Below are 17890 nucleotides of genomic sequence, written 5' to 3'. Positions count from 1 at the left end.
TAAATATATAAAAATATATTATAAATAAAATAAAATATTTATAATATGTATGTATAAATATATAATATTAGAAATGTATAATATATGTAATATACATCATTATTAATATAATTTATGTATAATATACATAATTGAAATATACATATTAATATATATTATAAAACAAAATTGAATAAATATATTTATAAATTTATATATAAATAAATGTATTTATATAAATATATAATATTTATTTCAATTTATATAATATATATAATATTATACATAATTGAAATAAATATATTTATATTAATATAATATATATATATAATATACATAATTGAAATATACATATTAAAATACATAATTGAAATATACATATTAAAATATATTAAAATATAATTCAAATATACATATTAAAATACATAATTAAAATATACAAATTGAAATATACTTATTAAAATATACAAATTAAATATACATAATTGAAATATATTTGGAGTTGTTTTTGATATATTGTTTGGATATGGTGTTTTTGAAGTTGTTTTTGAAATACACATTACTGTAGCATTTGGAATGTGAAAAACAGTTTTTCAAAAACAGGTACAAAAACACTCAATCCAAACGCAGCAGTATTCTAATTATGAAAAAAAAGTAGTGGTATTCTAACACACCAAAAAAAAAAAAAAGAAGTACTATTCTAACACAAAAAAAAAGAAGTATATGCTCAATGTTTATTAGTACACCCAATTCAAATACATACACTTCAAAACTCATCTTTTCTCTCTTTTTTTTTTAATGGATTTCACGAGGAGGAGAACAGCTGATATTATTAAATTTGTATAGATTTGTCTGCGAAGAAAAATCCTTGTAATACACTACTATTAGTACCAATGATAAGGATACACTCGATGTATATACAATTCAGAAACAATCCCTTTTTATATGAAAGAATTTAGTATACATTTTTCATTAAAAAAAATTGATCTTTTAAAGTTTGTTTAATAGACTTTTAATTAACTTGGTGATTACAATGTTTGTGGGTAGTTATGCATGAAAATTATTTGTGATTACATTGATTGGCAGTATCAACAATATATAATCAGATGTTAAAGGTATCTATATCTATATCTATATATATTAGACAGGTTTTTGACGAGGAACTTCCACAAACATTGGAAATCTAAATCCCTTTTTACTATAATTTTATATTTATTTTAGTTCAATAATCCTTATCTTCTCCTTATCCCTTTCCACTCTTTAATTTATGTGATCCACTAACCCACAAAATTAAAACCCTAAGTTTTAACTAACAGATAATAACCACGTCCGCAAAAAATTTACGTCTCACATTTACTACTGACACTTACTATATCACTAATAGCAATACTCACACTTATCACATCACTGATAGCAATAACTAATTGCTAATTTAAGAAACTCGCAACTACGAAAGTCACATATCCAAAAATTTAGGAGTCTGTTTGATTACAAATTTCACAACTATACGCATCTTATTATCATAATGTATTTTACTCTCATAATCATGCGCAAAACTAATGATAACCAACCCATTTTACCCATTTTCATTTGTCATCACACAAATTAAATATAGTGAAAAAAACAGTATATATCATACTCTTACCATGAATGGATCCCATTTATAAACATTTCAATCAGTGATGAAGTCAAGTTTTTTTTTAAGAGGGGTTAAAAATTTTCCTAACATAATTATTATTATGTGTTATGTTCAAATAACTTTCATCTATTTAAATATATGACATCTAAAAATATTAAATTTTAATTTTAATTATAAAGGGATTAAAAAATAAATAACTTTTTAAGAAAAAAATTAATTCAAATGTAGTTAATTCACACACACATGCACACATATATCCATATATATATATTCTCATAATATAAACTAAAATTGTAAAAAATTAGGAGAGCCAACTTTGTTTTACACAAATATTTACACAATATAAATTACAATTTTTAAAACTTTAGGGGGGGCTATGGCCCCTATTAGCCCCCCTTAGTTCCATCATTGATTTCAAACTTGCAAGATTATAAAAGAAAAAACAACTGATCACAAAATGAATCTTACACCATAATGATTCAATTGAAATATTTAAAAAAGGTTCGGCAAGTTTACTTCCAAGATATACAAGTCTCATTGAACATTTTTTTGTAGTATGAACTGTACAAAATTCAACAGAATTAATTAAATCACCAATATTGGTTTTTATACTAAAAGTTGATTGATGCAAAAAATGTTCGCGCCTTTGTACAAAATTATTAAATTGAATGCATAATATTTGTGAATATTTCATTTTGAAATAATTTTCATCTATTTAAATATATGACATCTAAAAATATCAAACATTAACACTAGTGTTTAACGATTCTAACCACTAGTAGTAGTTAAATGGGCAAAAATCATATTGCAACAGCTCGGATTTTATTTCAATAGCGACTCAGATCAGAAAAAGGACAATATTAGTCCTTTGGAAGCGCAAATACATTTGAAGTGGAGAAGAATAGGATGTCCAAAAGTTGCTGTGAAGATAAAATCAGAGTTTCAGCATTAACGTCAGGCATGAAGATTGGAATTGTGCAGAATTTTGGGGGGGGGGGGGGGTCAGAAGAGAGAGAGTGAAATTGGATGGTTTATAAGATTCACCCTCCATGAACATCCTCTTGAATAATAGTACTACATTTCAAGAAACAACAATTACGAAAGTTAGGACCCATAAAATTCCAAAACCTTTTCCTGCTGTGACCCTAATGGCCGAAAGCTTGATTCGACAATTTTAACGCCAAAAAAGGATAAGGCAAAAAGGAGAGCATATGAATTGAATTAATGGTGGATGACGGGGAAGGTAAATACTACTACTGTCTGCTACTGCAAAAGATAGCAGAGATGCTCGTGTGAGATGGAGCAGAAGCTTCTATCTATTTTCACATACGCAAATTTTTCCCATCAACAGTAAAGAAAAAGAAAAAGAAAAAAAGGCAGCTGGCATAATCCAATCCAGCACCGCACCATTGCAACCGCGTAGGGATGAATCATGAAGACCAAAGGGCGCGGCGGTGGAGGCGGAGAGGCTCGGCTCCTTTTTTTTTTTTTGTTGCCTGCCTGCCACGGTATCCAGGGCTCGACTCCCTTTGATACATACATATATCAAAAACAAGTACAGCTTGTGTTCAGATTCATCAATCATGCAAAGCAAAAGAGCTCTTGGGATCTTCCTCAACCAAAACACAAACAAACCTTTTTTTCTTCTATTGATTTCAGAATTTCAAAAATGTCCTTTCTCGCCAGATGCCAATTCAGAGTTGGCCATTGCCATTTTTAATTTTTATTCATCTCCAAGGCAAGTAATTGAGTCTAGTGGGATTAGAAAACCTCCGTTGACCAGATTAAGGTCAGCACTCAATTGGAAGACAAAAACATTTTGGTACTCACTAAGTACTAGTAGAGTAGTCTTCCGAGACCCATGAATGTTTTAGGTACTACAGCAATTCGTTGAACCAAAAACAAATTATAATTGGTTTGTTTGAATAGAGTATTATTTGAAATAATTACTGTAATATTTTTTGTGATGTGATGTAATGTATGTGAGATAAAAAGATAATTGAATATATAAAAAAGTAGATTGTAAAATATATTTATGATGTAAACGAAATATTATTTGAGATATTTGCACTATCCAAATTATTATTATCGTACAATAATAAAAAAGTCTGCATCATAGTACTACTATAAAAAAAAAAAAAAAAAAAATCTATGTGGAACTCATGGCAATTGCCAAGCAGCGGCCAATCGGACGGTAGATGCATTAGAGGACATCACCGGACAAACGCGAGGAAGACGACAAATGAGATTTTAAGGAGATCAAAAAAGAGGACCGTCAAAATTCATTCAAGTGGGATACAGCAACTAGGAGTACAACTAGTCGCTCATCATTGCATGGATGTGGGCCGGGCCGGGCCGGTTGTAAATTTCTACGCTCAACTTGATTGGTGACGAACCCGTCACGTCATTTGCTTCAGTTAATATAATATGTCCTTTCACTTTTGTCCAACATGCTTGATGAATGATGCTGCCCGACCCATATTCATTACTCTCTTCTATTACACACTAATGTGAACTAAACATTTATTTTTGTTACGCACCGGCACCTTCATGAATATTACAGCTTATTGTGTAACACAAAACCGATTCCCGCATTACAATCCAATCTAATAAAACAAAATAATCAAGAAATAAGTAATAAAGAAAGTAAAATCCAATTTGTCTATTTGATTCTTTGTAAAGTATTGGGCGCAGCCGAAAGGTGCATGATTGCCCCATTGCCTTGTGCCTTTTGCACCCCTATATCTTGTGGTGTCTCTCAAATTTTAAAGGCATAACATGCTTGTCCGTGTTCTAGTCGTCGATATATAGTTATTAATATATTTCAAGAGCCTCCTTACTTTGAGTGTGTTTGGACAGGAGATTATTTGTCTAAATATATTTACTTACATTATCATTACAATTTTTAATATATCTTTTTATCTCACATACATCAAATCACAAAAAGTGCTATAGTAAAAATATCTCAAATAATTTATAATTTAAACACATTATTTGATTTCTGTGAGATATTGTGCATATAATTCTCTCTCTCTCTCTCTATATATATATATATATTCTTATTGGTGGACCAACAAAATGGACAAATATCAGGGGGGAAAAAGATTTTCCGTGCTTTGCTTAGAAAATTGTATTGGGGTTCCAAAAAAATCCAGATATATACCCATGTGTGTGTGTTTTTTTTCCTGGTACGAAAGATGCAATTTATTAAATAAAGGGTTATTATCACTTTACTCCCCTCAATCATATCACTACTAGTTCAGTACAGTCATAGGCAGGGACATTCCCCCAATGTCTTCCAAAATTATGGGTGGATACAAAATAATCTCGGAAGTTATGCCTTAATGCGACCTGTTGTAGCTGTCCCATGAGGGTCCTGCAATCATCATGTAAAAAAAAAAAAAAAAAAAAAAAGGAAAGAATTCCTGGGTGTCAAATTTATTTTCTTTTATCAAATTAACCGCAAGTAAGGCGTCCAATTCAATTTCCAAGAGAGGGATGCTAAGTTGGACAGCCGGCGTCAGACCATCCCCTTGATGCCCAACATCCTGCCAAGGCACTTTTTTGCTGCTCCCAGATTTCTATGGAAGCCCGAAGTCCAATCCCTTAATAATCCTCCCGCCCCTGCCAATCCAGGATCATCGTGGGCCGAACGGTGAGCGTTATAAGCTTAGCCCATGCAATTGGAGGAGGCGTCCAAGAAATCAAAGATTCAATTCTAGTTGGGCCAGAAGGAGTTTCTTGAAGGGCCAGCACCCAAAAGCAAAAAGGGTACTCCTTTGTGGCTTCGTTAGGGTTTAAGGTGCCATCGCCAGTTCTTTTGCACTCTCCAGGACAAGGACGAGGACGACGAGTTGTTACTGCGACTGATCGTCCTGTACAACGTTCAGCGAAGATGAAGACGATTCTGTCATCGGAGACTATGGATATTCCCGACGGTGTTAAGATTAAGGTGAAAGCCAAGCAGATCGAGGTGGAGGGACCCCGCGGGAAGCTTACTCGCAACTTCAAGCATCTCAACCTCGACTTCCAGCTCATCACCGATGAGGCCACCGGAAAGAGGAAGCTCAAGGTCGACGCTTGGTTCGGCTCCCGCAAGACCACCGCCGCCATTCGCACTGCCCTCAGCCACGTTGAGAACCTCATCACCGGCGTTACCAAGGGTTACCGCTACAAGATGAGATTCGTCTACGCTCACTTCCCAATCAATGCCTCCATCACCAACTCCAATCGTTCTATTGAGATCCGTAACTTCCTTGGCGAGAAGAAGGTATCTGCTCGCATGATGAAACATTTGGCCCTTTTCTTTTCTCTTTAGATTTGTCATTTTTCTGATTTCTTTTACATTTTCATGCATGTGAATTGTTGATTTGATTTAGTAATGCTCCGAGAGGACTTGACTTGTGCGGAGGAGTTCTTCCTCTTCCCCCTCCCTTTTGAGTGTGCCTTTTGAGTATAGTTTTTGGGCTGGACTACTAGTGCTTTGTGTTTGTTCATTTCTGGGTTCATCGTCGGATGCTTTTGACCCTCCAGTTTGAAACCAACCAAGCCGAGAATGGTCCCCAACTTGAGATTTCCGTGGTTGGGTGTGTGAGGTTGCTCGATTACTCATCTGGTTTTGGTAGTGATGTAATTGCTAATCTGGACTGCTTACCTGTTTACATTAGCTTGTCGATTCTAGTGTCCAGTTTGCTTGTTATGTGATTGTACTGTGTTTGGAATCGTTTTGTTTGTATCACTGGTCATTGGAGATGCAATAGTTTTAGTACTATTAATACTATATGCATCTTTAATTCATAGAAATGGGTAGTAGATGTTATTGGCATTATGGTTTTGACTTTAAATGAAGTAATTACTGTCCTTTGCCAAACATACATGTATTTTGATTTTATTTTTTTTAAAATTTTCTGCCCTTTTCTTTCTTTCCTGAGTTCTGCTGGAACATTCTAGACCAGTGTCGTTGAGGCTAATAAATAATGACCAGGTCATGGTTGAACCTTCCTACTAGACCAATGATGCGTGTTTGAACCTTTCTGCTCAATGTTTGTATAAACTTGTTCTCATATTATTTCTCGGCTAATCATAAACGGCTCCTCCTTTAATAAGGGTTCATTTTTGCTTTCTTTTGAAGTAATTTATTGGCAGGTTAGGATTCTCTGTTATCTTGTTAGACAATGAGGGGGACTATGGAATTGCTTCCAATGGGTTGCCTCCATTAGGCATGTTGAGATTGCTTGAAATTTCTGATAGGGAACATTTTGTAATGTATTAAGTTTTCTGCATTAGGTGAGGAAGGTGGACATGCTTGAAGGAGTCAGTGTTGTCCGGTCTGAGAAGGTTAAGGATGAATTGGTGTTGGATGGCAATGACATTGAGCTTGTTTCCCGATCTGCTGCCCTCATAAACCAAGTAAGAGTCACTCTGTGCCATATTTTTGACTTTTTTTTTTCAAAATATTTATGACATTTGAATCTGCAAGTTTTGTTCCTTCTCATTGTCTTTAATATGTAGCCCAACTGGCTGAATAGCTAATGTACTACCGTATTATGGACAGAAATGCCATGTGAAGAACAAAGATATCCGGAAGTTTCTTGATGGTATCTATGTCAGTGAGAAGGGGCGAATAGTGGAGGAGGAATGAGGAGAGTTAGTGTGCTATATTTCTTAGTTGTTCTCTTGGGCTAATTCCTTTTATCATATCCGAGTTACTTGTGGAGATTTGTTATAGATGACTTCTATTTTGAACTTAAAAATTTTGTGTTTCAAGGCTCTTTTCATTAGACTTTGCTTAATACAGTTATGGTTTCAAATGTTTTCGAGTTAGTTGTTTGGTTTTCTAGGACGTATAATGCTGCAAGCGAGCTGTTTTTACTGTTTTTTGTGACCGTCGTTGTAGCTTTCCGTTTATGTAGCCCGCTTGTTCAATTCGTAGCCCGAAGACACAGTCAAGTACGAAAATTACTGCTCGATGTCACCCATTCAAGTCTCGACTCTCGGGCTCAGCTTGAGATGATAGTGACAAAAAAGGTCGAAAGCAATGGGCGACTGCATTATCGGGATGGTAAATTTCATCAGAATTGGAATACAGGTGCTAAACCTTTGGTTTGACTCGTAATTTTGGTCAATTTTAGGTTTATCGGCTGTGTTGCAACTTTCCTATATATGCGAGAATATCATAATGCTTGTGATGTTCCTTAAATCTGGCTAGAATTTCTTTATTCTCCGCATAAATGAATATCTGTGACAAAAGAGGTTTGCTTCGCTTTGGCTATTTGCCTTTCCAGTGTAGAATCCTGGTCCCAGGGATCTCTTGGAATGAGATGTGATCCTTTTTGTTTTTGTTATATACGATGATAAATATTTTTGCAATATTAAATATTTAGTCACGTGCAATAAAATTAAAAGAAGAATGAGCAGGAAAACAGGAGACGCCTACTAAGTACTAAGGATTGTGGTGCGCCATCCCATTCACGCGAAATGTAATTAAACGCGGAAGCCCAATTTTGCTGTTGTACGGGTAAGACAATCTGGTCCTATCGGTGGCACCTTTGGACTGGCCTGTTTTGGGCCATTTAGTTGGAAATAATATGATTTTGAATGAATGTTTGTATGGTTGTTTAAAAACTCAAGAAATTAACTAATATAGTTTGGATTAATCTTATATATGCCAAGAGTATAAATGTAAAAATTAAAATGCATGGTATACAAGTAAAAATTCAAATTCAAATTCAAATTGGAATTAAATGACACACATCCAGTCTCATTAGTATACAACTTGTCAATGTACATAAAATTAACTAGCATAATTCTCACTTAAGATTTTGCATACAAAGTAAATAGCTCTTAGTGTATTCAAATGTAAGAAAATTCTATTATCAAACAAGGTTAATAGAAAATAATTAACTCATTAATTTTAAATGTTTAATGGGATTATCAAACACCACCTTCATTTATTTATTTATTTTGGTCAGGAATGATTATTAAGATCCAAATGTCCAAAACTCATGATTGCTGTGTCTTTAATTATAGAATTCAAGAGAAGCTTGTTTTATAAGGGCAGAAGCAGGAGGGAGAGAGAAAGAGCATCAATTTTGCAGATGGCTTAGAGTTTTGGCCAATTCGACAAGGAAGGAAAGCCGTTTGGAAAGAGGATTTGTACTAAGGGTCCGTTTGGTTGGACCGATAGAAGTCATTTTCCTGGAAAATCACTTCCTTCCCCATATTTTTCCAGTGTTTGGTTATTTAGTGAAAATACTTTTCAAATTCCTTTTTTCATTATTTTCCGGTGTTTGGTTTGTCAGTAAAATATTTTCTGATGTGTTTGTTGATATGTTGCAAATGTTTTCTACTTTCAAAACATTCATTTTATTACAAGTTATTTTTAGTTTCTATCCATTATAATCATATTATCATTTTTATAAAATATTTATTCATATTACACCATGAATTCTTAAATGGAATTATTAATGATACTAATTAATTGACTTTTTATCTTCCTTTTAAAAAAATCATTAAGGGGAGAAGAGTCTCTTTTATGAAAATTTGAAAGTTTAATTGATGATCACTACCGAGATCCATCTATGAAATTTAATATAATTATTAATTGACTGCATGCATATAATCGTTAATTAAGTGAACTGTGGCAACTAAAGGTAGTAAATTAAAGGTACATGATACCAGGAGTCGCTGCCATTATGTAGTTAGTACCTCATGAAAACTAATCAAAGTTGACCGAACTCAAAGTAATACTTATTCTGTTTTCTTGATATATGGAAACCAGAGTTCTTAACTCCTCAAAATATTATTCAAGTTTGGAAGTGCTAGGGGCCAAGAAAAGATAATTATAAGTGTTTTGATATCCCACAGAGAGAGAGAGAGAGAGAGAGAGAGAGAGAGAGAGAGAGAGAGAGAGAGAGAGAGAGAGAGAGAGAGAGAGAGAGAGAGAGAGAGAGAGAGAGAGAGAGAGAGAGAGAGAGAGAGAGGAGAGGGGAAGCTGGGTGGTGGAGTGGGTCTTCAATTGTCTCAATGGGAGGTGGAGTGAGGCCGTGATTTTCCATCTTTCGGTGAAAGCTGAGTGAAAGGAAAATAACTTCAGAATGATAGACAAGGAAGTTGTTTTCCTTCTCTAGGTGTAAGTTCTTTTCCATTGGAAATCATTTTCTCAAATTAATTAACAATCAAACAACGGAAAATGTGGAAAAAACATTTTTCGCCCAAACAAACAGACCCTAAGTTTAGGCCGCACGCCACGGCTTAAAATTGCAAGCCCTATATTTTAGGGACTGAAATTGAAGACTGGGAAAGAGAGGTAGATATAAGAGCGTGTCCTAAATGTTGTTATCTTCTCTTAGGGGAAAAAGGAAAAAATGCAGAGTGATTCGACCGAAAAAGAACATCTTATCATGTCACAAAACAACGAACCAACGTACTAGTAATTGATTAATCACCTCTAAAGGATTGGGGAGAATCAAGGATTGGGTTGGAACCAGAAAGAACAAATTGCACGATTAATTATTATTATTATTCCTCGTAGCTATAAAAACTGATAAAGGGCCGAAGGAAATGGCAATCAACGGAAGCATTTAAAGAAAAAGTAACACTTACAGTGAGAAAGTGTTTAAACAATATCAGTAACATATGAATATTTGTACGTAAATAATGAATTAGATGCACTAATGATTACTCGTAGGGTACTAGTTTTTTTTAAAAAAAAAAAAAAAAAATTTCTTCAACAAATCCTTAAGCTTTCTTTCTAAGATAAGAAGAATTGGCAGAGTAGTTTGTTTGGATTGCTTCATATTTCCCCAATTTTATTTGCTTACATCATCTTTACAATTTCCAATACACATTTTTATCTTCCCAATATCTTTTTATCTCACATACATCACATCACAAAAAGTGCTACAGTAAAAATATCCCAAATAACTTACAATCCAAACAGAGACTTCATTTTGTTAAATTGATCTAACGGTATATATAATGCTTCATTGATGGCTAAGATTTTTGGGCTTTAACCTAATAACCATGGCTTCTTTACTTTGGGATGGTTCAATCGGTGCATGAATTTGTGGGTGAACCAAACAAAAAAAAAATGTAAAATTTTAAAAAAAATTTGTTGGTGATTTTGGAGCTAAATTTAATAACGTGGATTATTTACATGGTCTAAAGTGCCCCTTCTAAAATAGTGCGAAAAATGAGTTACATAATTGAAAATTTGTATTTATTTTATACTAATATACTAGTAGTTATTTTAGGCTTCCGTTGTTTTTGATTGTTTTGTGACTAAGGCTCTGATTGATAATGCAATTCAATACTTAAATTTAATGTATTCAGATCATAATATATTCAGATGTGTTTGATAACAAAAAATTGAATATATGAATTAATTAAGTGCCACTGAATTTTATGGGCAAAACTTGTTCTCAAAAATAAATAATAATTTATTCACTTATCATTGAATATGATATACACTCAAATATTTGATTTAATATTTAACAATTCAATAATTTAATGGGTTCACATTTCAATTTTATTAAACGCACCCTAACTTTCATATTCATTGAATGGGGAGTAGTAGTAGTAGATCAATAGCGTAATGCCTTGTTTGATAATCCAATTCAATACTTAAATTTAATGGATTCAAATCTTAACATATTAAGTGGTACTAAATTTTATTCTTAATATTAAGTGATAAGCTAATATGATGTACACTTAAATGTATTAGATTTAATATTTAATAATTTAATAAATTCAAATTTTTTTAGATTTTAATTTTATCAAATGCAACCTAAGTACTAGTATATTGTAAAGCGAAGAAAGCCAAAACTTGAAACTTGATTTGATTTCATGTGGAATTGGATAATGAAAAATCGTGACTTGGAGAAAGGGTCACACCGGGGAGGGTTTTGGTAGGGCTTTTCAGTTTTCCCCCGCAAACTCCACTCTATAATAATACCAGTCTACTAACTACCACCACTACGGTGCACCGCATTTTTTCAATTTCACCACTGAACAAAATTTCAAAGTGGTCTTTGCGTCGTCGTCGGTCAGGGAAGATGAATATCGTGAGATCCGGTTCTCGTTCCGTCAATCAGTTGAGGCCCCTCAAAAACCTCACCCTCCTCCTTCAATCGCCGGCGATTGCCACCACCCGCGCTATCTCCACCGTTCCCCCCTCCATCCTCAACCGCTCCTCCCTCCTCTCCAACCACCTCTCTCCCCGCCAACTCTCTCCTCTTCCTCCTGCTCTCTCCGTTGCCTCTGTCCGCCACTTCCGCAACAGTCGCGACCCAGCCACCCGGTAATCAACTTTGTCGCTACCCATGATTTGTATCCGTTGGAGTAATTTTCAACTGTTTTTACCTTTTTTTTTGCGTATGAAGTTGTATATTTACTCGTTCTACTCTTATGAACTGTGGTTTATTTCCCCCTCATGAAGAAGTATATTTACTCGTCTGCTCTTTGGAACTGTGGTTTTCTGGACCTAGGTTTGAGATTTCGCCGCCCGTCAATTGGGGAATTCGAATCGTACCTGAGAGGAAGGCCTTTGTGGTTGAGCGTTTCGGAAAGTATGTCAAGACCTTAACTCCTGGAATCCACTTCTTGATTCCCTTCGTGGATCGAATTGCCTACGTTCATTCCCTCAAGGAAGAGGCCATTCCAGTTCCCGACCAGTCTGCTATTACCAAGGACAATGTCAGCATCCTCATTGATGGTGTTCTCTACGTCAAGGTCTCTTCCTCCTTTTTTTCTTCTCTTAACTACTACATGTTTAATTTACTGATTCATTTTTGGTCAAGGTTTTCTGTAAATTTTGAGTGACGCACTCTCCCCCTCCCTCTGGTTTAAAGGTTTGTTGTTTATGGTTTTCGTTTAAATTTCAGATTGTTGACCCTAAGTTGGCCTCCTATGGAGTTGAGAATCCTATATATTCTGTCCTTCAACTTGCCCAGACAACCATGCGTAGCGAGCTTGGCAAGATCACTCTGGACAAGACTTTCGAGGAGAGAGATGCTCTGAACGAGAAGATTGTGGTAAGTTTGATTGTTTGTTTTTGGTTTTCACAAAGCCCCTCCTTTCTCCTCCCAGTCTCATGCATGTTTTGTGTTGTCTTGTCAATGCATAAACCATGCAATTATTGATATTTGAATGCTAGCTGATTTTGCCAAGCCCGCAAACACATACAAAATTGACCTAAGTGCAAGACCTTTAAGCTGATTTTTGTGGTTCCTATTTGATCTCCCAAATCATTCCATGGGTGGGGGATCCTCTAGTCCAATTGTTGATCTTATATGAAGCAGTAGAAAGAGACCTTAAAGCATGAATTACTTTTTCTCCAGAGCATGGGTTGGCATGTGTTAGGGTGCTTTTTGTTATTTTCAGCTTTCGCATTGATCCATGTTTGAGCTTTAAAATTTTAGACAGGTTATGTAAGTAGCAAATTGAGATGTATATGCTTTTGCACCTTTGCCAGTACTATAGCTTTTCATTTGACCAGTTGTTTCCGCTTGTAGATAGCCATAAATGAGGCTGCCAAGGATTGGGGTTTGAAATGTCTGCGTTATGAAATAAGTATGCAATATTTCCTTGAATATAATTAAACAAATTAGTCTGGTTGCAGTAAATCCCTTCTAAACCAGGCATTTTAATTTGTTTCATCAGGGGACATATCTCCTCCTCGTGGAGTGAGGGCAGCTATGGAAATGCAAGCAGAGGCAGAAAGGAAGAAGAGGGCTCAAATCCTAGAGTCGGAAGGTAATTGTGTTCTTGGCCCCTCTTTCTGTTGAGATCAAGTTACTTTTACAAGGTGTTTAATTTGATTTGTAAGGTGTAATGTTGATAATTTTGGCAAGAGTGCACTTTTACATTTCACATATGCGCATTTGGTGATTGTACTCATCGGTAGTTGGGGAAATTCTAAGTACAAAGTTAACCGTCTCAAACAGAACTGGACCGTAGACACCTTTATCCTCTCAATCTTAACCGTTCTAGTTTAGCTGTGTTTAAGGAAGTATGGACTTTTTCCTCATTTGGAGATTCTGCAATAACTTTGCAATTTAGAATTGATATTGACTTGCGATAATTATCCAATCTAAGCTGTAACTTTGTTAACTGTGGTTTTAGAAATGGTCTGTTCAGGTTATACAAATTTTTTATTATTGAATCAGAGGAGAGCCAGAAAGGACAATATTGTGCTCGCAATTGTGATTTTCATTGAGAAAATTGATATTGAATGCATATTGACTTATTAAAGTATTGTTGCAGGAGAAAGGCAGGCAAACATAAATATTGCAGATGGGAGAAAGAGTTCCGTGATACTTGCTTCAGAAGGGGCAAAGGTTTCCGTGATACTTGCTTCGGAAGGGGCAAAGATGGACCAGGTTAATAGAGCTCAAGGCAAGTTATCCCCTCTAATATATATTGATGATGGACTTGTAATCACATAACTTCCATAACTAGCAGTTGTTGAATAGTCAGTTTTTGCAAAACTGTACAGAGGTTTAATCATAGGTTTCACCTTGTGAATGCTTGGTTGTTGTGGAATCAATTATAGAATTAATTCTGAGGGATGTTAATTAAAAATCTGTGCTTGATTTGTACCTGTCGTTGCATGTTTTGTTTGATAAGCTTGTTAAGATTTATTGATATCTTTTATGTTTATTTTGGGGGGCCTAATTAAACAGGTGAAGCTGAAGCCATTCTTGCTAAAGCAAAGGCAACCGCAGAAGGAATTGCAATGGTGTCACGATCTCTTAAGGAGCATGGAGGAGTTGAGGTATTGCAATGGAGGCTTTTATATCCGGTCTAGTAACTTTAAATTGCATATGAACTTGGGAAAATGTTTGCCAAATTTTTTGTCTTCCCGATGACATTGGAATCTTACGACAGAGGCCTTGATATTGAAAGCCGCGTAACTTATGATTTCATCTAATCCTCAAAGGAATAAGTGATGGTTTGTAATATGGTTGGTAAAACATAGGATTAAGTGATGTATGTAAAAGATTTCTGGTATACTGTTTGGCAATTTTTACTAGAACATTTGCACTGTGTCCAATATTTACAGGCTGCAAGTCTGAGAGTCGCAGAGCAATATATCCAAGCGTTTGGTAACATTGCAAAGGAGGTATAGCATATCTATTCTTGGCCCTTATTCATAGGTTGCAATCTTCAAATAAGTTGCTAATTTTTTTGGTTTTTTTTTTACCAAAATTGTCCAGGGGACAACACTATTACTTCCAGCAAGTGCTTCTAATCCTGCCAACATGATGGCTCAAGTAATGAGCATATATAAGAACCTTGTTAAGAAGAGTCCTACTGATGAGCTTCCAGAGATTTCAGAATCTGTAGCACTACCTGAATCATCTCCAAAGGAATCTTCTCTACCTGAATCACCTCGAAAGGAAAAGGATGAGAACTCTCAGGCTGCTGAAAACCACTCTGGTGAATCTGCTTTCAGTCTGCAAAACACCAAGAAACGTAGTTAGGTGGTAACACTTTGAGGATTTACCACGCGTTGTGGGTTTCGAACCGTTAAATTCTTTTTGTTAGCTGTGAAGGCGACAGAGGGTATTAGAGAAAAGTGCAGAGTTTCATATTTTATGGGGTGTGTTTTCTTCTTAGGGATAAATGAAAATTGAGAATAGGAACAAGCAGTTATTAACGTGACTTCTTGGAGTATTGACATGACTCGAAACTTTTTCGTATATGGTATTTTGCAATTGTTGCAATTCCGCCAAATGTTGTTTTTGCTTCATTTCTAATCTTTCTCGCTTTGTAGTCTGCAATTGTTGCAATAGCTTTGCAGTTTCTAATGGGAGAAAAACCAGATAGACGATACTAATTTCCTCTTTCCCCATTATTGCTTTTGCAATTATTCGACCTGTACTGACCCAACATGACATTCGAGTGTTGTTTTGTTTGGCTTGCTCCAAAGATATCAAATAAAAAAAATAAAAAATAAAATAGCATCCTTTTGACCTTTTATATATATATATATATTTTAGTATATCCTAAACTCTTTGTACGTTGGTTTTCTGTAATTTCGCAACGGGGGGTAATAAATGAAATTTGCGGCAAAATGTCACAAATAAGAAATTCGATTCGATGGACCTCTTCAGTATTTAGTTTCAACGGACATAACAAACCCTCTGCTGCGTCCCATAAAATCAAAACGAAATACTAGATCAGTAATAAGAAGGTAAGAAAAAAAAAAAAAGCCTCCGCACTTTCCCCGAAAATTGAGCTCAAACCATAAAAAATTATACCAACACATCGAGCCCACATTTTTGTCCACAAAAAAGCTACAGCTCTGCATGTTTCAGCGCTCGTTTTCTGAGTTCTACCTCCTGATTCTTGCGCCACCGCTCTTGATTGACGGGCATTCATAATTTTTCTTTTTTTCTTTTGAGGACCTTCCATGTCTATATAAGCTCCTCATTTGCATCCTCCTCACTTCAGGAAAAAAAGAAAGAAAGAAATAAAGAAGAAAAGCATTTGGGATTTCTCTCTCAGCCCTCTCCAACTCGCCTAGCTTCCCCTCTTGCTGCCCGTCGTCGAGAAATCAATCATGGGAGGCTGTGCGAGCAAACCCAAGGATTTGGACACCCAGGAGGCACCTGCTCCGGTCGAGAAACCTATCGACACCACCGAGAAGGCTGAGGTAAATATTACTCCTCCCTAGTCCCTGCTACTTGCTTGTTATATATATGTCTGCATTGATTACCACCACTTCTCCTGTAAACCATTATTTATTATTATTGTTATTATACATAAAATGTCTGCATTTATATATCCAGCAGTTTCTTGATTCTTTGACCCAAAAAAAAAAAAGTTTCTTGATTGATCGCTACTTCTATTCGTCATGCAAATTTACTTTTTGTATGATCATCCGATCCCATTCCCCCAGAAGACCACCGAGACAAAAACCCAAGAGCCTCTGGTAGATCTTTCTGAGGCCCCCAAAGTTGAGGAAGCGGCTGCAGAATCAACAAAGCCCGAAGAAGCTGCTTCTCAGGAGGAGGAGGAGAAGGAGACGGAGAAGGAGAAGGAGACGGAGAAGGAGGCCGAGGCCGCTGAATCATCAGAAGCCACTTCTTCTGCTCAAGAGATCAACAAGGCTGAGGAGCCACAAGAAAAGGAAGACAAGAAAGATGAGGCTGCCCCTAAACCCCAGGACAACTGATCACGCATCTTTCTAGTTAGCGTGCCAGGAATTACCAGATAGGGTTTGTTTGTATCGGGTGGACGTGAAATGCAATGTTAAAAATCTAGCTGCAAGTTTCTTGGGGCTCATGTAATAAAATTGCTGCATCATCAATAAAGAAAATTATTTACCCCATTAAGCACTTATTTTTATACGTCTCATTCATGATTCACGCAAAATCTGTCTGTAGATAAACGAGGAGTACAAGTAATTAGATATCCTGCAACTAGCGGCAATTTATACTATACCATGGTGCCTGCCTGTTTAAACATTGACATTTAGTTTCAAAAATTTTCTTTGCAATGAAACGTCATTATTAACCTACAAGGTTTATATTTTGTAAAATTTCCGTGATCACATTCCGCGTTACAATTTCCGGAAACATATATAAAGCAAGAACAGAACAGAACAGAACAGCTTGGTCAACCAAAGAGTCTGTAAGCAGCAGGCAACTGCAGTTCTTTCCAATGAGAGAACAAAACAGCTTTTTGTTGAGTTTAGTTTACACAATACATAAAAGTGTAGTGCTGATTGTGAAGGCCAAAAAAGTGTGACAACGGAACGGCTTTTCTTTTTGTTGTACTAATAATAATAATAATCTGGACTGGGATGAAATCTTTCTCCTCATTACTAATGGCTTGTTACGGAAATTAAGGACAAGTAATAGCGACGTACTTTCTTGGAGGTTGCAAAATAGGACGACCAGACAATACATACGATTGTATGGTAGGTAGCCATGACGACATACGATTGGTTGATGTGATAATAAATTAGTACTATTTGATTTGATTTATATGCTTAGCTAATAATTTTATATTATTATAAACAAATCATTAGAATAATTGGCACATCATTCTTACGTTGTCAATAAACAAACGATGATGGAACTTTGCCATCTTTGTCGCTAAAGCTTTGTTGGCGACTCAGAGAATCTCCATATTTACTTCCTCACGCAATTATACATTGATTAGAGTATAAAATTATTGATCTGCCGGAGTGGAATCCATTCCAGGGGGGAAATTATACAGTCTCTTGCACATGCAGATCGGCTCCCGGCACGGTGATCCAGT

The 17890-nt window shown here is 35.5% G+C and overlaps 3 protein-coding genes across 4 annotated transcripts; all 3 read left to right on the top strand.

Moving 5' to 3' along the window:
- The first annotated feature begins 5376 nt into the window (after nt 1-5376).
- Nucleotides 5377-7428, top strand: LOC113729843 (large ribosomal subunit protein uL6). Its single transcript, XM_027254130.2, has 3 exons — nt 5377-5888; nt 6905-7027; nt 7173-7428. Exons 1-3 carry the CDS (start codon nt 5514-5516, stop codon nt 7257-7259), a joined length of 585 nt encoding a protein of 194 aa, XP_027109931.2. The 5' UTR covers nt 5377-5513; the 3' UTR covers nt 7260-7428.
- A 4083-nt stretch (nt 7429-11511) lies between these two features.
- On the top strand, nt 11512-15355 carry LOC113729840 (uncharacterized). The gene is made up of 9 exons (XM_027254127.2): nt 11512-11918; nt 12106-12349; nt 12502-12651; nt 13132-13189; nt 13280-13372; nt 13883-14014; nt 14302-14393; nt 14682-14741; nt 14836-15355. The coding sequence occupies exons 1-9, from the start codon at nt 11674-11676 to the stop codon at nt 15100-15102; spliced, it is 1341 nt and encodes a 446-aa protein (XP_027109928.1). The 5' UTR covers nt 11512-11673; the 3' UTR covers nt 15103-15355.
- A 489-nt stretch (nt 15356-15844) lies between these two features.
- LOC113729842 (uncharacterized) lies at nt 15845-16955 on the top strand. 2 transcript variants are annotated; one of them, XM_027254128.2, is made up of 2 exons: nt 15845-16277; nt 16524-16955. In XM_027254128.2, exons 1-2 carry the CDS (start codon nt 16185-16187, stop codon nt 16797-16799), a joined length of 369 nt encoding a protein of 122 aa, XP_027109929.1. In that variant the 5' UTR covers nt 15845-16184; the 3' UTR covers nt 16800-16955. The 2 variants fall into 2 exon arrangements, with proteins under 2 accessions (XP_027109929.1, XP_027109930.1); XM_027254129.2 differs by having other exon boundaries at nt 15847-16277; nt 16527-16955.
- Nucleotides 16956-17890: the final 935 nt, after the last annotated feature.

The sequence above is a fragment of the Coffea arabica genome, chromosome 2e, assembly GCF_036785885.1.
Source record: "Coffea arabica cultivar ET-39 chromosome 2e, Coffea Arabica ET-39 HiFi, whole genome shotgun sequence".
NCBI lineage: Eukaryota > Viridiplantae > Streptophyta > Magnoliopsida > Gentianales > Rubiaceae > Coffea > Coffea arabica.
Note: the sequence above shows the minus strand (reverse complement) of the source record. Positions and strands in the feature narration are given on the sequence as shown.